The sequence below is a fragment of the Carassius carassius genome, chromosome 27 (assembly GCF_963082965.1).
Source record: "Carassius carassius chromosome 27, fCarCar2.1, whole genome shotgun sequence".
NCBI lineage: Eukaryota > Metazoa > Chordata > Actinopteri > Cypriniformes > Cyprinidae > Carassius > Carassius carassius.
The window spans coordinates 24,136,338-24,160,631 of NC_081781.1; the positions used below are offsets into that span (position 1 = coordinate 24,136,338).

The window sequence follows — 24,294 nt, forward strand, 5'->3', positions numbered from 1 at the left end:
GAGCAACGTAAAGGCCAAGAAATTGAAATGACGAGTTCCTATGGATCTATTCACACCTATTCAAACCGTGGAGAACGTGCGTATGGTCTAATGTACAGAACAGGCTTAGATGATATATATTTGATTTGACGTGGATGAAAACAATGTTGTGATGGATATATATGCAGTCTGCTTAATGTCTGCACTCATTTGCCAGCCAGTCAAATCCTGCACTGAACTGTTTTCAAGTATGTGCTGCAGAACTTTTCATAGAAGAACCACTTGATAGCAAAGCATGTGAATACAGTCGGCCGTCACAGACTCCATTCGGCTTTCCATGTGTTCTGGGTGAAAACTCTGAAAACGGATCAATCCAAAATGAATGTTTAATGGAAAACATGTTGAATATTAGATGATAGGCTGTCAATTGATTAAATGATCAGCTTTTACCTACTAAAGTGTAGTGAAGCGTCTCCATTAACTTCCATTTGTAATAATGGCCTCTAGTCTCTTTCCTATGCTTTTTTGCTAACACTACTGTTTACATATCAGAAAGATAATAAGCAATATGAACGATAATAAGCAGATTAATAAGAACTTAATAGTGATCTTCATTATTTTACGTGCAGGGAAAAGCTTAGGTTTAATTCAATCAATTTTAATCATAATAGGTTTCATTTTAAATTGTGTAGGGGTAATTTTTCCCACGTTATCTGGAATTTGTGGTGCATTTTTGTTCATTTTGCTGTCCCCATTCTGACCCTGGTATAGCCTACATACATTTTATAGATAGAGAGAGAGAGAGACGTGTGATTATTTTCACATTTGGCAACAATATAAGCAATCATGCACCCAGGATTTTCAAGTATGTTTCGTATGTAACAGTATATTCTTTACATGCATACCTACAATGCATATTTCTCTGTAGGAATTGTTTACTTCTTTTAGACAGCCTTTTTACTCCTTCAACAAACGCCATTATCCACAGGATTGTGGTAAAATACTTTACACAGACCTAATTTAAATGTATCACATATTTTCAAAGCAATACATTATTTTCACTTATTTGTTCATAACCTTTTTAATATTCATGAGCTTAGTCAGTGCCATTTCCCGACATCGCACCCAGCAAGTGTGTGTGCACCCTGCTGCCTGCACCGCTTTTTTAAATATGCGACCTGCATTACTTTTAGATGCAGCAAATGTGCTTGATATCATCAGATGATGAAACACTGAAATATGTGCAGTGACTTTGAAAAAAATCCCCAGTTAACAAAGTCTGGGCTGTGACAATTAAATGTGACCCTAAGGCAGTATGACACTGAACAGACCTCAGAGTTTCGGTCAGATCAGAGATTTTCTGGAAGAGGTGGAAATGAAACTCTGAGTGCAACACTAAAGAATAAAAAGTTGAAATTGGTCAAAATGAAAGAGCCAATCATATAAAAGCATTTCAGCATTGTATAAAAGTCTGTTAACTAACCACAGAAATGCATACAAACAAATCTCTCCTGCAAAATTGCGATTTTTTATTTTTTTGGTAGCAAATTCCAAATATAGCTCACTCACAACATGGCATGCAGAACATGTTGAAGATTAGCTGCAAAGGCGCGAAATAGCAAGCTGTTTCCACACAAAATCAGTTTATTCAGCGTACTGAAGCATCTCCGCCATTGACTTCCATTCAAAGTAATCCACTTTTGAGCAATGCTCCCCTTGGAGAAGGGCTCTGGTTGTGTTTGCGTCAAATTAAAATGCAGTGTGTACTCAGATTAGGGTAGGCCCTACGTTGTTTGCATTTGCGATGACATTTTACGGCCAATATTTCCAGTTCCACATGGCAGAATAAACGGCAGGACTTCGTTGCTTAATGTTAATTCGTTGAATGTGTTCTGCTAAATGGGCCTAATCAATCAAATACAACTATGGATATATGAATAAGAAAAGAAATACAGGATTTTTAAACAGATACAATATGCAGAAATGTAGCTACAGCATGAGCACTGGACATGTCCGGAACAACAGTAGACATGTCCTGTTCTCCGTGGAAGAGATTGCTGGCATATTGATTGATATGCTGTTGACGAGATGAATGAAATGGAAAGGAAAAATGAGTAAAAGGTTTTGCTTGGCTGCACAAATTTGGTGAAAGGACCAAACTGGCCAAAATATAGTGGCTCCTTAATACGAGCTGGTAAATTCAGATCCAAGTCTGCCATCTAGAGGACAGCACTGATGAAACAACAACATCAAGGATGAGGATGGAATAAACGTTTTCTAAGAGTAAGATTCTGCACTGTTTTACTGGACCAGCAGAGTATTTTGACTTGATTTGGAAGATTAAAAAAAATATGTTACTGTATTTTTAAACAAAAGCATTAATTATTTTAGTAAAGAATGGAAACAGTTTGCATCGCATCCCAGGATGCATATCCACGACACTGATGAAATGTCGAAAGTGGCAAAGCTGTAATTTGGACAAAATGGAAAAAGTGTACATAAGTTTATGATTAACATAAGTATAGGCAATTATTCTAAAAAGGGTATGAAACTGTAAAATAAATTAGTAGCTAAATATTAAGGTCATATTAAATATTAAATATTATTAAATTATTACTTTTATTACATAAAGAGAAATGAAACGGATCAAACCCAACAGTAAAGATTGTTGAATGTTTCAAAAGATTTCAATTTCAGTTAAAAGCTGTTGTTGTTGTTGTTGTTGTTTTACTTTCTGATCATCAAAAATTCCTGAAAAACAAATATACTATTGTCTCCACAAAAAAAAAAAAAAAAAAATAGAGAGTGAAAGCAGCACAAAATTTAAAAAAAAATATATGTTTCATGAGCATTAAATTATCATATTAGAATTATTTCTGAAGGATTGTGTGACACTGAAGACTGGAGCAATGATGCTGAAAATTCAGCTTTGCATCACAGCCTTAACTAAATGCTGGGTAAGTTTTTTCTTTTTTTAACAATCAAAATGGCTGTACAATACAGTACATATTACAAAAACAAACAAAATATGGTCAGCATTTGGGTTTCACTTGGCTTTAATGCATACTTAATCTTTAGTTTTAGTCCCATTTCTCCAAAACATTATCAGACAGAAGCATTGTTTAATCACAATATTAACATTATTAGAAAAACACTCAATCCATAGATAGAAAAAAAGAGAAAAAAAAAACTTTGTCCAAAAGTCAAAAGGAGTGAAAACCATTTCAAGTTGAATTCATCTAATTATGTAAAAAGCTGCTTGTCAATGTAAACAAAAATATGGTTTCAGCTTTTTTTTACTTAATTTGATGAACTGTGCAAGAATCAACCCAAACCCAGAATGGATGAATGCTATGGCTTTACTTAGGCTTGCGTTTGTGATTGCATCCTCCATTCAGTGAGTACAGACCAACAATGTCTGATGATCAGTCCAAAATTTGGAATAAAAATATACCTGAATTCCCATTCAAATTCACACAATGGGCACATTATAGATTTTTTTTTTTCCTAGAAAAAGTACAGCATATAAATGTATCTAAACCTTGTAGTTAAGTTTTAAAAGCTGTATCCAACACGGCATCACCACAACTTTAAAAGTTACATTTTGTCCAATATTGAAATCTAGGTCAGTATGATTTAATTCTTAACAGACTAAATCTGATAAAATGGATATAATGTTTTGAAATAACATTAGAGGGGCATTAAACAGAGCTAACAGAGATTCAGCAGTTTCGTGCGACATGCCTCTGTATCGTCTGATCGATCGTAGTAATAAAAAAATATTTCATCATATTAATTATTGAAAGATAGGGTGAAATAGCCAAACATTGCAGTAATACATCAAATAAAACCTGTGGATTCATTATGCATTATTTTGAAGCAGAAAAGCTGCAGTTTACAACAGGCATGTAAACACTGTTATGGCAATAAAGCATCTCCATATCTGACTCATGACAACAGCCTTTCTGTTAATCAAACAGAAGTTGACCCAAAAATTCAAATGAGCTGAAATTTTACTCACCTGCAGTGAATGGGTGCCGTCAGAACGAGAGTCCAAACAGCTGATAAAATCACAGTGGTCCATTAATTTACGTCTTGAAAAGGTTTCAAGTTAAAAACATTGTTTATTACAAACATTCAGATTTTCAGTTTATATGTTAAAAGTGGATCATTTTCATGTTTTTATCAGCTGTTTGGGCTCTCATTCTGACGGCACCCATTCACCACAGAGGATCCACTGGTTAGCAAGTGATGCACAGTAATGCTTAATTTCTCCAAATCTGTTCCAACGAACAAACAAACTCGTCTACATCTTTGATGACTCGAGTGAATATTCAGCAAATTGTTCTTTTTGAGTGAACTATTCTTTTAACTACAAGTTTCCTTTATGAGAGCAGATACAAAAAGACAACCGGTTCTTTAGCTCTGAAGGAGTTAACACACTTATGAGTGACCTATTTCTGTAACACGATCCTTAAAAAGCTTGATCTGTGGCAAACGCAACAGACGGCCATATCTAGAGAGCAAAAGAAAACATTTCAATTCACGAAGAAAAGATAACAGACCCACCACAAATCCAGTGAGAACAAACAGTAACAGTGTTTCAAATCAAAGCCAAGGCTCTTTAGTGCAGACATAGATAAAACACACGCAAACGGTGGATGTTCAAACACTCAAAAAAAATATATATATATTTTATTTTATATACTTGGCAACATCAGAGCGGTTTAAAACTCGTCTGATAAAGACACGGTGAGGATCGAAGGCTGATCATAGACACGGCAACCTGCTGTCAAGTTTGTTGGAGAGGGAGAGAGATAAAAAGAGTGCTTCTAGCATAGCGTGGGCGTCCCAGATGGCAAACCTGTGACGTCCCTTTAAAGCTCGATGACAGGTAACCTCTGTAGTCAGCGAAGCCATGCCACCTTGCAAAATTTGGCATTATGTTAATGAAGGCAGTTTAGTTTGGTTTGGCCCTCCAGAGACTCCACGTGTGCGTTTGCGACTACAGTCGAGCGAGGATGGGCTTCTGGGTAGGAATTTTACCTCCTGTGTGACAGGACAAGTAAACAAGCGTAGCTGTAAATTAGAACGAAGACGCAGGAGGTCATGGCACTACGGCACAGCGAGACAAGAACTGGGTCACAGCGGAAAATCAGCCAAACAAACAAATTCTCAGAGAGAAAACTGTGAAAACTTCACTTCTTAAAGAGTAAATTATTGCATTTTAAAAGCAAGCAATAAAATCTCAGACAATAAAATCTGCAAAATTACTATAGTTCATAGTTTATTTTAAAAATATTTTTAACTATTTAATTTCAAAATATGTGTGTGCATTGACTAGTTTACGTTTCACCTATAATATATTTAATACATTTTTACATTTTATATTTAATATATTTTTAATACATTTAATAAAATTCAACTTTCAAACTCACCTAAAAAAAAGCTATTTATACGCAAATGTACAGAAGATTCTTTAATAGTACTTGTTGTAAAATAATGTTGTGGTTTTTTGGGGCCATCTTATAAAACAAGTCCTTCAAAATTTACCTGAGATATATTTATTTTTACCCAAAAATCTTAAATAAATTGTACGATGTTTCTAATGATGCATATCAGCGGTAACAGGCTACTACAGTTATTAAAACATGAGTACATTCACTTTTCTGTGTAAACTGTAAAACTATTCGCATTCATAAGTATGAATTTGGATTCTTTTGCATGTAATTTTAGTCACAAAAATATGTTTTATTTACACCATATATATATATAATGCTCTATAATGCTCTTTTGCTATTTGCTATTGCTAAATAGGGTTGATTTACTGGGACTTTGAACAGTTTACACTGAATATTGCTACTATTATTTAAAAAAATTAAATAAATAAATAAATAGTATGTAACAGGATATTTGTATTATTTATATATATTATTATATGTAAAGCATTTAATTTTTTTTTCTACATCTGCGTACAGTAGCTTTAATTTAGTTTTAGTAATTGCAATACTTAAACTTTTCAGTTTCAAATTTTTAAGCTTTTCAACCAATGTTTATATTTTATTTCATTTCAGCTTTATTCAAATTACCAAAACGCATTTTTAATAGTTGCTACATTTGTAGTCAAATGACCTCATCACATGGATTTTTAAGCACAGTAACACAGCTTGAAATGCTTTCATTTTTGTTTTCATTTGGTTTAAAAAAAAATCATGTAATACTTTCGAGACCAATAAAATAACCCCAAAAACGATAGTCAGATCAACTTGGAATGCACATATTATATACTGCAGAAATGATTAGACTAGTATGTTAGAAGATTGCTATTTCAACATTGCCATACGTGAACACCTGCTATTTTGATATGACCTCACTCTTACCCATCATATCCTCCAATGAGTTCACTGCAATCTTGTTGACCTTCAACGTCACCTGATCTTCTCTGTGAGAGAGAATCCACATCAGTTAAACAACCATAACACTTCTAAAGCCCCATGACACATCTAATGAAGCGGAGACTGTATGTAGATGGACTTACACTTTGACCTTCCCCACGGCTTTGAGCCTCAGAAGGGCTGCTAGAGCGTTCTTCTGCAGGTCTGAGGATAAAGCTTCGTAACACTTCAGGCGACCTGATGCCATGATCACAAACACACATAGAAGACAACAGTGCAGGACCCACTACATGCATGATCAGATCAGTTGAGACAGATATCAATACTAGGAGTAAACAGGACCTGGTGTGTTAACGGATTAAACGTCCACACACAAAACACTGTCATCCTGTGTTACCTGCTAATATGAGTTTGAGTGCAAAACTCCTCACAGCAGGAATAAACTTCTTCTCTGTCAGGTTCTCATTGGTCTCCTCACACAGACAGCGACACACCACCTGCACAAAGACACACACTAACTTAATATGACCTAAGTTATTAAACCTAAGAATGTGTCCTATGTAAAAAAACAATTATGAATTAAACAGGATTCTACAGTTAAAGGTGCAGTAAGGGATTTCTGAGAAACACTATTAAAATTGAAATCAATAACTAATGTTGTAGTCAGACTACTTGAACCGAGACCTGGTTTGTCTTGTTGTCTGGAGTTATTAGTCGTTGACTGTGTTGCATAGCGTGAGTTAGGGGGTGGAGCTATGAAAGGAGGGTGTTTTTTTTTGGGAGGGGTTGTTGTTTGAACAACAGTGTTTCTCAGAAATAGTTTACTACACTTTTATCTATTCATGTAGATAATATAAAGAAGTGTATACTAAAAATCACAAGTTAGGAGTCATTAAGTTAATTTTTTTATGTGAAACCTCATTTGATCTGATCTGATTTGATTGAGAATATCTAAATTACGGCCTATGCTCTCAATGTCAAATGCAGAAATGTTAATCCATGCATTTATGACCTCAAGGTTTGATTATTGTAATGCTTTATTGGGTGGTTGTTCTGCACGCTTAGTAAACAAACTACAGCTAGTCCAAAATGCAGCAGCAAGAGTTCTTACTAGAACCAGGAAGTATGACCATATTAGCCCGGTCCTGTCAACACTGCACTGGCTCCCTATCAAGCATCGCATAGATTTTAAAATATTGCTTATTACTTATAAAGCCCTGAATGGTTTAGCACCTCAGTATTTGAATGAGCTCCTTTTACATTATAATCCTCTACGTCCGCTACGTTCTCAAAACTCAGGCAATTTGATAATACCTAGAATATCAAAATCAACTGCGGGCGGCAGATCCTTTTCCTATTTGGCGCCCAAACTCTGGAATAACCTACCTAACATTGTTCGGGAGGCAGACACACTCTTGCAGTTTAAATCTAGATTAAAGACCCATCTCTTTAACCTGGCATACACATAACATACTAATATGCTTTTATTATCCAAATCCGTTAAAGGATTTTTAGGCTGCATTAATTAGGTAAACCGGAACCGGGAACACTTCCCATAACAACCTATGTACTTGCTACATCATTAGAAGAATGGCATCTACGCTAATATTTGTCTGTTTCTCCCTTGTTCCGAGGTCACCGTAGCCACCAGATCCAGTCTGTGTCCAGGACAGAGGGTCACTGCAGTCACCCGGATCCAGTACGTATCCAGACCAGATGGTGGATCAGCACCTAGAAAGGACCTCTATATCCCTGAAAGACAGCGGAGACCAGGACAACTAGAGCCCCAGATACAGATCCCCTGTAAAGACCTTGTCTCAGATGACCACCAGGACAAGACCACAGGAAACAGATGATTCTTCTGCACAATCTGACTTTGCTGCAGCCTGGAATTGAACTACTGGTTTCGTCTGGTCAGAGGAGAACTGGCCCCCCAACTGAGCCTGGTTTCTCCCAAGGTTTTTTTCTCCATTCTGTCACCGATGGAGTTTCGGTTCCTTGCCGCTGTCGCCTCTGGCTTGCTTAGTTGGGGACACTTCATCTACAGCGATATCATTGACTTGATTGCAAATAAATGCACAGACACTATTTAACTGAACAGAGATGACATAACTGAATCCAATGATGAACTGCCTTTAACTATCATTTTTGCATTATTGACACTGTTTTCCTAATGAATGTTGTTCAGTTGCTTTGACGCAATGTATTTTGTTTAAAGCGCTATATAAATAAAGGTGACATTGACATTGACATTGATCAAAAATACAGTGGGGCTCTAATTTTATATATTTTTACATTTAATTTATTCCTGTGATGAAAAGCTGAATTTCAGCATTATTACTTCAGTGTTAGGAGTAGGACACATGATCCTTCAGAAATCAGTCCAAACAACAATGTTTTAAGCCAAAAACTATAAACTTTTTATGCGTTTTGCCGGTTCGTTTACATGACAGCAGCGTTTTGGGGACTGAAAACCCATATTTTCAAAAACACCACCGTTATTGTTTCCGTCTTAACACGCAATACGGGAATCTTTCAGAATGGTGATGTCATGCATGTGCGTAGTTTGTTCGGTATATAGACATGTGCAGAACGTGTTGATTTCAAAGGCAAGCGCGAACAAACATACACAACAAAGGCGGAGTACATAACTGTACATTACTGTTGTTGCTGCTCAAGAGTTTCTAACACTTCTTCAACAAAGTGTGGATTTACTTCACCAATATTCAGAGGTGTCAAGTAACGAAGTACAAATACTTTGATACATTACTTGAGTAGAAGTTTTGGGTATCTATACTTTACTTGAGTAATTATTTTTCAGCTGACTTTTTACTTCTACTCCTTACATTTTCATGCACGTATCTGCACTTTCTACTCCTTACATTTTAAAAATAGGTTCGTTACTGCTATTTCATTTCGGCTTGTTTTCATTCCGGCTTGTCATCATTCTAAAAAAAAAAAACCTATCCAGATAAATCGAGCCATCCGCATTGAGTGAATTTGATTGTGGTTGGATGAGAAGTATAAACTTATACCATTCCGACCCCCTTTTGCTTTGTACGCGGTCCATCGCACCTGCACATGACACAAATCACATCACACTCCAGCAAGTACATAGCCAGTTTTGGGTTCATTTATCAAAAAATATATTTCTTAAAAGTAGGGTTGGGTATGGAACCAAATAAGAGGAAGCAGATTTCGGTGCCTTTTAAATGCCTGAGCAATCGATTGAAATTTGTCCTGGTTCTCTGAAATGTACACTAGAAGCATGGGCGTCGCTAGGCTTTTTTAGCGGGGCTGTAGCATTTAGCTCCATAAACTGTACCCAAATTCGCAATCGCCTCAGAGTCAGTCCCCTTAAATTTCATATGAAACCGGCGTCAGACCAGTCGCCTCTCCGTCAATCTGCAGACCGCGGCGGAGCAGCGTAAGTGCATTATACACAAACAGAGGACACAAGGTATGTGTTTATCGATAGATCGTTAGAATATCTGTATCTGTCCAGTTCTTTGTCATGAACACAGTTTACAAAAGGTCACGATGGAGCAGTCGGTTTCCCATCTACAGTAAAGTTTTCGCTGTTCACCGCTCATCACTAAACAGCTGTTTCCTCCAGCGACAATCTAACCCTTAACACATATGAACGGATAATGCATACTTCAGTTGTACTTATTTAAAGATACTTAATTTAATAATACGTACTTTATACTTTATGACACATTTTATAATGTAGTGTGTCATATAAAATATCAGTTTACATTTCCAAACATTCATTTTGCCGTTGTCAGAATGCTTGTGCATTCAAAATCGCACTAGATTATTATTAAAATTAATGGCAAACTGATATTTCCTACTGACACACTACAGCAAAAGATATAAATAACTGGCTTAAAACCCTTTTTTGGGGTGAAAATACTAATGTGCCTAAGACTTTTGCATAGTACTGTACTTTACAAAAGACATGGTTGCTACTTTATAAAGAATGACCATACAGTAATTCACAGGACTGATTAAAGACAGTGACAGACAGCACTCATCTTAACTAAATATCAGAGAGATTGACAGGAATACAGTAGAAAGATTATGTGTGGTTTTGTATTAAATAATGACCCAGATTGTGAAATACATTTATTAGCCTTAGAGTAAGGGAAGCATAACTTGGAAAACAAGAGCATCCAAAGAGCGAGTGAAAGCTATGGATTTATTTTAAGTATTTGTAATGTTCTTTAATGTTATCCATAGGTTTTTTTTGGGGCTCTTTTTTTTTAAGTATCGGTTCAGGCACCGGTAACGTTTTAAAAGTATCGAAAATGCACCGGACCCTACTTAAAAGTTTTTATTTCTCACTACAGGCTCATTTACCAAATGGGTGCTTTCTCTTCGTCCTCCACAAATTAAGCTACTGCAGATAGTTCGGTAGAGAGACGTTTGAATAAATTAGCATTTGCGATTGACAGATTCCTGCAGCTAAGCTTGGATGTACATTTACATTCCATTAAAGGTTACTGATGACATGCCTCTGAAGTTTGACTTTTTGCACCATAACAATACTTATAGGCAACTAGTCATCATATCTCTAGTTCTTTAATGTATTTGCATTGTACAAAATTTTTCAACACAAACTTTTTAATATAACATTATAGTCATTATGGCCTTTAGAAAAATGTTTTTTGAGGAGGTGGGGTAGTGCACAATAGGCCCCTGTGGTGCAGCCTAAGCTTTTGTTTTTAATGGCATTTTTTCCCTTACAATACTTTTACTTTTATACTTTAAGTAGTTTTTTAAACCAGTACTTTTACACTTGTACTTGAGTAAAAGCTTGAGTTGATACTTCAACTTCTACAAAAGTCTTTTATACCCTAGTATCTATACTTCTACTTAAGTTATGAATGTGAATACTTTTGACACCACTGCCAATATTACAACCAACAGCAGAGACTCATCATTTACATCATATAATCATCACTTCCCTATAGGTACTGTTTACTAACAAGGTGATAGCGCCAACTGCTGGCCTGACATATGTAATACAACGTTTTTGGCCGATTTCTCAGACATGTGTAAACGTGAATCGTTTTGAAAACGTTGTCATGTATACATGAAACTTTCTAAAAACGCATGTTTTTGACCACATCGTTGTCGTGTGAACGTAGCCTAATATACAGATTTGTTGCTCAAGAAATATTTCCTATTATTATCAACGTTGAAAACAATTACGCTGCTTCATTTTCTGTGGAATTCTCTGGATTTCTCTGTTTTGATTGAGCATCCCAGCTGAAAAAAGAACTAAGAAAGAAAGAAAGAAAGTCATACGGACCCCCAAACTTTTGCACAGTAGTGTACATTTGCACATTGTGTGTAAGGTGTCACCTGGTATCCCTGCAGGAAGGGGTCCAGAACCGAACAGAGGAAAGCAAGCGTGCTGTGACCGCTCGCTGACATCACAATCTCATGCTCCAATACCTGCAACACGCCACGCTTCATGAGCAAATAACACGCTTCTTCAAAGTCCTACAAAAAAAACATACACGCGTCATGAAAAGACATTTGAGTACAGACTAGAGGTGAAAATCTTTTTTAAAAACTTGTGATTCGATTAAGTTTCAACTGAAAGAGTGAAACAGCCTAGTTTTCAAATGAATCAAACATTTTCAGCAACACATTTCGGTGGCAAAATGAGGCAAAATTTGTGAATGAGGTCTCACCTGAACAGAGTCCCCAGGACAAAGAATAAATTCATTGGAGAACATATTCCTCAGGAAGTTGAAACAGTTGTAGACGTCATCTAGAACACAAATTTCTTTGTGATTTGCTACAATATACTAATCCAGAGTAAAATAACATTCACGAAACATATTTCTCACACCTTTTCTATTGGAGTTTGCGCTTTGCATGGCCAGCGCTAAGAGAGCAGGTCTCAGAAACACGTGTAAGATCTGGTTCCTGTAGGAGGCGCAAGAGAGCACAACGACCGCTCGGTGAAACACGGCTTCCTCTGGTGTGCTCTCGACCTGCAGCGCATCCGCGACGCTCAGCTGAACGTGGCCTGCAGACACGCTCAACAGGTGTCTGTGTAGAGCTAAACTACAGCTGACCACTTCACTGCTGACCTCATGATCTACAGAGAGAGAGAGAGAGAGAGAGAGAGTGAGAGAGTGAGAGACAGAGAGAGAGTGAGAGAGAGAGAGAGAGAGAGAGAGAAAGAGAGTGAGAGATCATATTATTGGGGATTGTTCAAATTAAGGTCAAGTAAGCTTAGATTGAGCTATTGGATTTCTCTGCAATATATTATTCATCAAGCGTCTTTCCTTTATCTAAGCAGATTCTGCATATCCTGGAGATATGCATGATCATTTTTGCCATACTGAGAAAATTTGAAGAACATGATATATGATATTAGGATACAATTTCATACGTCTCTCGCTGCTAAGCTTTCAAATTTAGAGATATCCACGGATACAAACACTTTGCGTGAATGTTATTACATTTGATATGATTGTTATATACTGTAAGACTTTTGATGAACACATGATTTTATGTTGTTGTTGTCGACTGTTAATTCACGTTCATTTATGATACAATAACTAATATTCATTTATACAACCTGTAATGTTAAAAATGTATGTGTGTATGACGAAATTAGAACAAATAATGGTTGATAAATGGTGTAAATTCTAACGTTTAAAAGTTTGGGGTCAGTAAGATTTTAATTTAAAAAATGTTATGACTTTTATTCAGGATGGAATAACAGCATAAAAACATATTTCAATAAATGCAGGTTTTTTTATTATTATTCTTTAATGATCAAAGATTCCTAAATATATATATATATATATATATATATATATATATATATATATATATATATATATATATATATGTATATATATCACAGTTTTCACAATATTTAGCAGCACAATTGCAATAATATTACTGCTTTTACTGTCTTTCTTAATCAAATAAATGCAGCATGCATAAATGAGTTCTTTCAAAAACATCTTACTGGCCCCGAATGACAGCTAATAGCATATACTAGGGCTGCAAAATGATTAATAACGATTAATTGCATACAAAATAAAAGTCTGTTTACATAATATACTATGTACTATATATACATAATAAATATACACAGTAGCATGTAAAAAAACTTTTATGTAAAATGCATGTAAACATTAACGTTCTTATAACGCGCTTCTCACATGGGATGGTGCGAGACGCTGCAAAAGACACAAGTGCACTTTTAAGGGGGAAGTATTAATAGGATTTTTTTTAAAACAAATAAACGACATGGGAAAATTATGTCAGTTAGAGGTTCTGAATGCCGGTTTTTGACTTTGTTTGCTGGTAGACTGATGTAAAGCTGTGCATTCTGACTTAGAGACATTTTAATTGATTACACTGGTGATCTGTGCGATTAGTCTGCAGTTGAGGTAAAATTGATCCCTCACCGGGCCAGTCCAGGAACGCTCCAAAAGCCAGTGCCAGGTGTCTGAGCCAGTCTGCGTGTTCTGTGAGGGAGGAGAGCTCCAGGCCGTCAGGGTTCTGTAGCAGCAGTGTGGCAATGAGAACCCAGGGCTTCAGAACCATGTTCTCCTCCTGGATGCGCACCAGACGGAACGCAGCGTCGTTCAGGAACTCATGAGTGTCCACACTAGGTCTCTGAGGAATGTACCTGTTAAAAACAACACTCAAGTCAGGACAGTTTGTACAGCTTACAGTAAAGTCTGTAAAAGTTTTAAAGCTTGTTAGGCCAAAAATGCATGCTTTTTGACTTTTAGAGCAAAACATTCTGAGCGTGGCTGATTGCAGCTGTCATACCTGGGCAGCAGGTTGTACTGAGAGCGCTTTATCTTTCCCTCTGCCAGACTGCGCACAGATACAGGATTACCAAAATACACATGCATACTGCCATAGTCCTCACTCAAGACCCGCCGGGCCTTCAGCAGACCCTGAGAGAAAGATACAGAGTTGAGAAATTGATGTCAATCAAAAAAAACAACACTTAACTTTGGTCTGTCTGTCTGCGCCATACAAAATGATCCAATAAAAGAAACAGAATATCAATGCATCATTTTACAAACATTAAGTGAGGTTTCATGTCTGAAATAAAGATAAACTTAATTCAGGAGACAGCTAAGATAAAAGTTTATTTGTTATCTGCTAAAACATAGTGATGGAATGCATATTAGAAGGCAATGCGTACGGAGGTCGATTCTTTGGGCTTGGGGACACCGAGCAGCTCTCGGGCGTACAGAGACTCTTCCAGAACTCTCTCATAGCTGATGCTGACAGGAACCAGGTTCACATCAAACAGCTCTCCTTTAAAAAACGGCTCCATCACAATATTAAACAACCCTGAGGGAGAGAGAGAGAAAGGAAGAAAGAGAGCAGGAGATGAAGCTGACACAAAATGAACCGTGTTCAAAGAGGCGGACCATTTTGTTTCTCTCATTCATCTAAATTTGCTTTTGTTCACTTTGATTGATGAGCTGCCACCGTCAGGCTTTCCAGGTTTCAAGCTGTCGTTTTGAACCTCTGTGCCATAAATTAGTCAGGGGCTCTATATCATACTGGGACTAAGACTCGATTGTGAAAATCCTGTGAAATTTCATTTAGCTGGCATCTCACTTCCTGTGTGCAAGCAATGCTGACCAAAAAAATGTTTCCTGTCACCTTGAATTTATTTGTGCAGCCATAAAAAAGGCTGAAAAGTGGGGAAAAGCCTTGACGCTGCACAATACGTGCAGAAGTCAGCAAAGAGCTTTTATCAAAATGAAACATCTTAAAGTCACAGCAGCATAGACGGTCTGTTTTTGAAATTGTATAAAAAGTATTACAAACATATAGTCGATGTACACTGACCTGTCTTTGGTGTGAGAGATTTGCACGTCCTGCTTCTAGTTCCTTCCAAGAAGAACTCAATTGGGGCATATCCATTCTGAAGAAGCAACATAATACAACAAAACATATTTACAACGGTTTAAGAACGGAAGGATGCTTGTATCTAAAAATGACTCGCAGTACCTTCATTACCTGTAAAATCACACTGGATCGACCTGTTTGAACTTTGAACTCTGTCTTGATCAGTGTTGGGTATAATGAAAGTTACATTCAAGTAACTAGCAAAGTAACACATTACTCTTTTATTTAAGAATTACTTTTTACAATTAAAAATTGTAATGCGTTATTTTTAAAAGTAACTTTCCCCAACACTGGTCTTGATCAAGGGCCCTTAAAACTACACATGATGAAAATTCTGTCATTAAAGACTCAACCTCATGTCGTTCCAAACCTGTAAGCGCTTTGTTCATCTTCGGAACACAAGTTAAGATATTTTGGAGGAAATCCAAGAGCTCTGTAGACAGCAAAAGTCCTACCATGATCAAGGCACAGAAATGTAGTATAGACATTTTTAAAGTTGTCCATGTGACATCAGTGGTTCAACTGTAATTTTACGAAGTTACGAGAATACTTTTTGTGTGCAAAGAAAACAAAAATAGCAAGTTCATTCAATGATTTATTTTTTTCAGGGATATTCCTTCACCATTATCGATGCATGTGTGTGGTGCTGCTGACGTAAAACACGCATGCGATTCAACTTGTTTACGCAGATGGGAACACAATGCGCATGTGTCTATTATGGCAGAAAACTGTCCCTGAAGAGAAGAAATCATTGAATAAAGTTGATCTTTTTGTTTTCTTTGCACACAAAAAGTATTCTAGTAGCTTCATAAAATTACTGATGAGCCACTGATGTCACATGGACTGTTTTAAAGGGGTCATATGATGCGATTAAGTTTTCCTTCTCTTTGGATTGTCACAAGCTGTTCATGCATCGATAAGATCCTTAAAGTTATAATGACTAAAATCTCTAACCCAAAAAGATATTCTATATAAAAGTTAAGACTCGTCCACGCCCTCCTAAAACGTCTGGTTTAAACACGCCCCCACATGTCTACGTCACTGTGTGGGGAGATCTGCAAAACACTGCCCAAATATTTATGCAAAGAAAGAAGTCGTAACTTTTATTCTCGCTGTAGTATTGTTGCTGCCACTGTCATATCGTGGAGAAGCCGTGTGTTTCGTTGCAAAAGCAAAACTACTTTGTTTGGTCTTCCAAAAGAGCACACAACTAGAAATCAGTAGTTAAGTTGTATTTAAAACACCGTTCCAGAACAGTTCACGCTTGTTGTTTGTCGTTTCTCTGATCACAAATGCAGACATGGTTTTATGTTTACCCGGCGCGATACACAACGCAATGTGTAAAAAGATTGTGTAAGTCATTGTAATCAGTAATTATTTCCTCGTTTGTAATGGGTTATATTGGTTTTGTCTCGTCGCATTGTGACACGTCATCACAGTGTGTTAAGGCGCATAACATTTCCATCACATGCTTGAGGCATTCAGCCAATCACAACGCACTGGATAGCTGACCAATCAGAGCACACCTCGCTTTTCAGACCGATGAGCTTTGTAAAAAGACACGTTTCAGAAAGACGAGGCATAGAGGAACAACAATAATGTACAGTATATGGAAAATAATGTGTTTTTTTTGTTTTACCTAAAACTGCATAAACACATTTCATTACACCAAATACACAAAATAATGTTCTTTTTAGCAACATCATATGACCCCTTTATTGATGTTTTTACTACCTTTCTGTGCAATATGAAGCCTTTTTTTTTCTTACATATAAAGGACAGTTTAATTGACTGATTTGCTCATTTGTTCAGTTGTTTGGATGAAGTGTCTTACCCTCAGCAAGGTCTTCACATACTCGGAGAACACAGCCCAGTAAAGTTTATCACCTCCGAACGACCGGCGGATGAAAAAAGCCCCTGACTTACGCAGCATCTCACCAATAAACTTCATGCTCATAAAATCTGCAGAAACATCTGGCCATTAGTAAATAGTACAGTATAAGTAATGAATATAATATGAAATCAACAGGTTTAAGCTCACATATTGATCAAATTGGAATCAAAAGAATAAAAACATTACTGAAAAGAAAATAGTGGTTTTATTAAAACTAAACTCCACATAATTTTAACTTGACACTTTCTGCCTATATCCTTCAAACCATTAGGTTTCATTTGTCAGCAAGATGATTTTAATAATCTAAAATATAACAATTTAGTATGATCACTTTTTCTTTTGTAAATTTTAATAAGTACAGGTCAAACAAAATAAATAAGCCGTTTGATATTTATATAAATGTTACACTGAATGATGATGGAACAATATTCAACCCATGTTTCAACATTTTTACAATATCCATTTGAAATATTAGACATTTGTTTGAATTTAATATGCATCCTACGCATATAAAATCCCTTTTGTAAACTGAATTTGATGCGACACTGTCTTTGACCCATTCAACCATGGTTACAATGATTTACAATGATTTTACAAGAGTATATATTATAGGGAAAAAAAGATGGCACTACCATGTTTTATGTATATGAATTTTATAAACTACCGCAGAGTGCTTGTATCAAGATTTTGAATATAACACAGAAAGATTATCAATTGTTTAGATGCTCTAGCTGGCACGGTCAACCCTCAACACCGTGATTAAACAAGAAAACATCAGTTACAAAGTCCATCCAAGCATATCAAGGAGAATGAACTATACTTTGGGCAAGTGTGTCTACTTGTGTTTGTATAATAGCTACACTCAAAGCATTAATGCATCAGTGTAACCGGTCCCCACTCACCCATTCCAGCCGCAATCACTGGCAGGGGAAGATCGAACATGTAGAGTAAGTAGGACATCATAAGGAAGTCCATGTAACTCCGGTGGCTGGGCAGGAGAACCACGGGGTGTTCCTGTACAACCTGCTGGAGCTGAAGAGAGAAAGCATCATCAATGAAAACCAGCATGACATTAAACTCTATTTACATGCCATCTCTATTAAACCAAACGGCAGGACCATTTAAACCAGGGGCCCTCAGGAAGACTTAAAAGTATTTCAATTAACAACTCATTAATTATATATATAAGAATACTCTTTTTGTTTTATTAAAAACTAATAATATTAAGATATAAACTGAAATCAGATATTTTCCCCATCAATAACTAGTGTTTGTATTGCACTGTTGGGCTGAAGAATACAAAGTTCTTGCAATATAATGACATTTCAATGATTGACTGATTTAATGTATCAAATATTTGTCTGATGAAGAGCCTGCGTGCTTGAAACGTCCCATACGCCATGCGATACGTTTAAAATAATAAATGTTTGATACCTTTGGAGCTTTGGTGTTGCCGATTTTACATTTCAATATTTTTCTGCTTGTTTTTTGGTCGAGTACCCAGTTAGACTGATGTGCATGCTTTTGCCTGCTTTTTTTTCTGATTTAATGCATCAACACTCTATTTCTGTTAAAAAAAACATGCAACGCTTTTATGATTACAGCTCAAATGTTTGAAATAATTATTTTATTCTTATAATAATATAAATATATTTTTAGATTTTGATGTTAACAAAATCTGCTTTTATTTGATAAAAAATGTGACCCTGGAAAGGGTCTAAAAGGGTCTTAAAGGGATAGCTCACCCAAAAATGAAAATTTTAAGTTTATCTGCTTACCCCCAGGGCATCCGAGATGTAAGTGACTTTGTTTCTTCAGTAGAACACTAATTATGATTTTTAGCTTCAGTCATTGCAGTCTCTCAGTCGGTACAATGCATGGCGAATGGTAACAGCATATATGAGTAAAAAAACATGCACAGACAAATCCATATTAAACCCTGCGCCTCATAAAGATACACTGATGTGTAAAGACACAAAATGATCGGTCTGTGCAAGAAACTGAACAGTATTTATATAGTTTTAGAAACGTTTGAACTGTTAGAACTCTTGTGAACTCGCCTGACAGCAGCAAGCATGTGAGGCTTCTTCTTCTTCTGGCTTTAAGGTGGATCGCAGACTTGTGAGTGCATTACTGCCACCTATCTCTCAAGTGGACCACTGAAACTCCTAACTGAGATTGTAGATAGAGTGTCAATGTCCATTTGAGAGATAAGTGGCAGTAATGCACTTATAAGTCTGCAATCCGCCATAAAGCAAAAAGAAGAAGAAGAAGACGCTTCACACGCCTGCTGCTGTTCAGTTCAGACATTGCAGTGCATCAGAGGTAAAAAACTATATAAATACTGTTCAGTTTCTTGCACAGACAATCGTTGTGTGTCTTTACACATCAATGTATCGTCACAAGCCGCAGGGTTTAATTTGTATTTGTTTGTGTAAGTTTTTTGTTGTTGTTGTTTTATTGTATGTTTTAGCCGTGATTCCCATACACTTACATTATAAGACTGATAGACTGCAACAGTTTGAGTAAAAAAAACTCATTTTGTGTTCTGCTGAAGAAACAAAGTCACCTACATCTTGGATGCTCTGGGGGTAACCAGATAAACATCAGATTTTCATTTTTGGGTGAATTATCCCTTTAATAAAAGGCTTTATTATTCTATATATTCCAGCAGTAGAATATATGTAATAATAAGTAAGCACTTTTAAAATAATGACATGCTAATGACAAGTGCCACAAGGGACCTGAGACGCCTCAATCCCTGTAATTAGGACACATGTTTTAGTAACATTAGAAGACCCTAGTAATCGGCTCAAAGTGTAGATGCCAGGTGTTTTAGCAGGAATTTCACATATGTATTTTGGGGACAGTAGCTGCATTTCCACTGTCGGGCCAGTGCGAGCCAGGGCTTAAAGCGGGCCGGGCGGGGCTAATAGCCTCGGGCCAGTAGCACCGAGGCCAGAATAGCGCAGGGTTTCCACAGTCGAGCCTGAAGCTCCGCTGCGCGTCACTAAAACACGCCCTTTACACGCCTCTCAGAACAACGTCATGCAACCTCATCATTTCACCAACAAAGAGAAGTTATCTGAAAACTAAGAATTAAGTCACTGGAACATGCGCGATCACAAAACGAACATGATAAAAGCAGCCGTTTGTTTGCATGCTTTGTTATATATTCAAATTCAAAAGCATCGATGTTTTAACTATAGAATAAGTTATACATTGATCATATTGATTTAATTTATCAGGACTCAAAATTAATCACACATAAATACACTTATTTCTATTTTATTTATTTTTAACGCTTATGAAAATAGTCTGCTTATTCAGTCGAGTCTGTTTCTGTTTGTAGCCACATATAGAATGAATGATAATATCTCTATTTTTATAAAAGCTCCCGAACCAAAACATTATTATATTTTTTATGATAGGCAACGGTGAGCTAAACTCTCGAGACGAGGCTTGTGACAGATAATATAAGTTACTAAATAAATACACGATTGTGATAGAGAATAAGAAGCTGACGTCTGATTTCTTCAAGCGGTCATATTTACCATGTTTACTATGGTAATGTTAATGCCCAGCATGCACAGTCTTTCGCATCGTTTATAAATATTTCTGCCTTGTATGGTGATCATAACCCACATCGGATCAAGTTATTTCAAACACTCGCTGCTGACTGAAAGTGAGTTTTGAGCTTGACTTATTTAAAAAAGTGTTTAATGCTGGTGTTATAGCTGTTATCTTTCTGAAATGATCCGCAGTGCATACTCTCTCTATTTTTATAAAAGCTCCCGAACAAAAATCATTATTATATTTTGATGATATGCAACGTGGAGCTAAACTCTTGAAACGAGACGACAGATAACATTTTACTTAATAAAAACACAATTTTAGATAGAGAATAAGAAGCTGATGTCTGATTTATCTAAGCGCGGTCATATTTACCATGTTTACTATGGTAACGTTAATGTTTAGCGTGCATAATCTTTTACATCGCTTATAAATATTTCTGCCTTGTATGGTGATCATAACCCACATCGGATCAAGTTATCTAGCCCCAGCTGGCCCGCTTTGGTCCAAGGTTTTCGTCGGGCCAGAAAACCCGGGCCGTTGGCCCCGAGGAAGCCCTGGCGAAGCACAATCAAGCCCCGGAAGTGACAGTGGAAAAGCGACTGGCCCTGGCATGCACTAGCACGCCCGGTTTAAGCTCGATAGTGGAAACGGGCTAGTGAAGAGTCACTCACTCTCTGGATGCCCTCCTCATTGACACACACGCTGCGGAAGAGTCTCTTGAAGGCTTTGCTGAGCGTAAAGACAAAGAAGCGTACAGTGCTGAGCTCCATACGGTGAGCCATCTCATCCAGAATCAGAGACGCTTCCTCCGCAACACACTCGGTGCTGTCTCCTGATTCTGATGAAACCTAAACACACACAACTCAGTAGCCATTAAAACACCTAGGGTTTGATCTGTATCCCTAGATACAGACACCTGAATGTACAGCACAACATAACTGTAATAATGATGCAATCATAATTAAAGAAGACCGTATTTCATCAGAATGTAAAAATGCCTCACTAGATTCAGAGTTACTAGATAAAAGCATGGTAAGTTATGGCATGAAACTGTGGTGCTCGGTGTTGTTTCTGTACCTGTTTAATGACATACTGCAGGTGGTCTGACTGCAGAATGATGCTTTTTAGCATGCTAACCTTGCAGGGCACCAGTCCTTTATAGAGTGTGGGAGTGTAACATTTCAATGCATATCTTAGATCACTGGAGCGTCTTCTCTCTTCCAGAACATCTTCAAAATCATCCCGTTTCTTCAGCACTGGATGCCTAGGCTGCATGAAGACAGAAAACATGTCTTTCAAAATAATAAGACAGCTTACATGACCACATTTCTGCTTCTGCTTTTTTAAAACCGTAATACAAAACAATTACAATACATTAAAAAATAAAACAAAAATTACAAGGACTGATACTCGCGATGTGCATATACAAATATATTCACGTATGACAGAATTATGTCAAATACATATGAATAACACTTTCTATAATATTATAAACTTTCTATAAAATCATACAGTATATTCTATCTTTTTTTTGTAAGATAACTTAAATAAATTCACTTATTTGTGGTCACTACATTATTATATTCATTCATTTGTGTTTTTAAAATAGCTTTGCCTTTAAGTTATTCTAAAATGTGGGAAAAGGCACTATAAAACAATGAGGGTGTGTCCATTTCTTTGTAAACAATACAAAGAAAATAAACCAAATAGCTAAAAAATGTTGTTGCTTAAACACAGACATACATTCGATTTTTTTCTGCTATGTTTAATCAAATGCTGCCAGAGTTTAGAGATAGCTGTACAGTATGGTTTTCTGATGGTAAATGGCTCTAAAACCATGTTAAATCACTTTTTTAAACAAATGACGTGGAAAACTCATGTGAGAGATTATATTCATTGGTTCATGAAATGTGCTTAATGTTTCCTTGTAGGAAACATCAGAGGAAGCTCTGTGAGACTCACACTCTGCAAGTGTTGCAAGCATGTGCTACTTGGACAGAAAGCATGCACAAATATTGCGTTACTCACCGAGTATAGTGCTCGAGACGCCATTTCGATTCCACACCTATCAGAGCATGAGTGTAATAGATCAGAAGAGTTCTTGGTGAGAAAGTTTGGATCAAGGTTGACAGTTCAGTCCAGAACTCATTCTAGTCATAGAAACACAACATGCGGGAGGAATGAAGAATGAGTATGAAACGGCATGTTCCGGGTGGGCGGGGCTTGGTGGTACAGCTGGTCAAAGTAATAATTTTACTTATCATTAGTATTACACTTTTAGGTGCTCCAAGCTATTTCTTTAATGTCGTTTATTAAATCTCATTATTACCCCACAGACTTTACTGAGGTGCCCTGAAATACCAGTCTCGGCTTCTCTGACAGCGCTGTGTAAACGACAACAAAAAACGAATCGAGGCGGGAGCGTTCCGAAGTTTAGCCAATCACAAACGCCTCCTTCTTGTCAATCATTTTGTGAGTTAGAGTTTGCTGTTAGCTGGTTGGTTGACAGTATTTTGGGGGGCGGGCTTCATGTGATTAAAATTATAGTCATTGAAAATCTGGATAAAGTTAGCAACATGGATGAAATAGGTCGTGATGCTGTAAATTCTCGCCGCTTATTTTATTATTATTATTATTTAAGTTTTCTGGTGTCATTATTCTTGAGTAAAAACAACCGCCACATGCGTCACGGTGATGGCATGAAAATGTGGTACAAGTTAGTTTTCTCAGCGCTGCACGGATGGGCCAATCACTGACGTTTGTGATTATTAGGTTGTTGTGTTCATTTAATGTCTTAATTTAAACATTCTGCGCGATTGTTTTATTTTTATGTCAGGTAGCACTTTTTAAAAGGGATATATGTAAAAGTGTATGACTTTTGCCGTACATCTATTAAGACAAAAACGCCGTGAGACTTGAATGCGGTTCAATGGAGGGTTGGAGCTCTGAGCTTCCATGCGCCGTCTAGAGGAAAGAAAGCATCTCTCCAGCCTCTACAGTTTCCTTCTCCTGTCTATGGTCCTATCACATGGGCGGTGTCAACATTTCAGATTATGCTACTTCCGGGACGACGAGAGTATTTACGGAAAGTGAGAAAGGACATTTTGTGTATATGACGCACACACGTAATACAGTAAATGAACCCTGTTGTGTAGTAATGTAGGGTTCTGTCAATGAAATACTAACGCACTGGCTGCGGTGCCTTTTACAAACGCAGTTAAAGTCAATGTGATGAGTAGACTGAAGTTGGGGTCAGGTGGTTGTGCTGCGGGATGTGTTTCCCATACATTTATTTATTTTTGGAGACTCGCCACAATTTTAAAACTGATCGATTTTCAAAAAGGCTTCGTTGAATAAACATGAGTAACGTTATGTACTGCACGTTTAATAATAATAATTCCTTACATTTATATGTTTAAATATCAAAACGAGGCACAGGTGTTTTTATATCGCTGTATTTCTGAAGGAAGACTTGCATGTTATATGCCTGATAAAGCAGCGTGTGAGCGTACCAGCTCTGCTTTGTTT

At 36.9% G+C, this 24,294-nt stretch overlaps 1 protein-coding gene across 1 annotated transcript; it reads right to left on the reverse strand.

Annotated features, from left to right (window-relative positions):
- Positions 1 to 4,005: 4,005 nt before the first annotated feature.
- Positions 4,006 to 22,952, reverse strand: LOC132107052 (dihydroxyacetone phosphate acyltransferase-like). The gene is made up of 16 exons (XM_059513196.1): positions 22,795 to 22,952; positions 21,844 to 22,035; positions 21,438 to 21,614; positions 18,093 to 18,222; positions 17,131 to 17,258; positions 15,237 to 15,312; positions 14,578 to 14,729; positions 14,193 to 14,323; positions 13,823 to 14,046; positions 12,241 to 12,492; positions 12,080 to 12,159; positions 11,745 to 11,885; positions 6,772 to 6,871; positions 6,518 to 6,611; positions 6,360 to 6,421; positions 4,006 to 5,028 (listed from the first exon to the last, which is right to left on the reverse strand). The coding sequence occupies exons 1-16, from the start codon at positions 22,816 to 22,818 to the stop codon at positions 4,985 to 4,987; spliced, it is 2,007 nt and encodes a 668-aa protein (XP_059369179.1). The 5' UTR covers positions 22,819 to 22,952; the 3' UTR covers positions 4,006 to 4,984.
- Between the last annotated feature and the right edge of the window lie 1,342 nt (positions 22,953 to 24,294).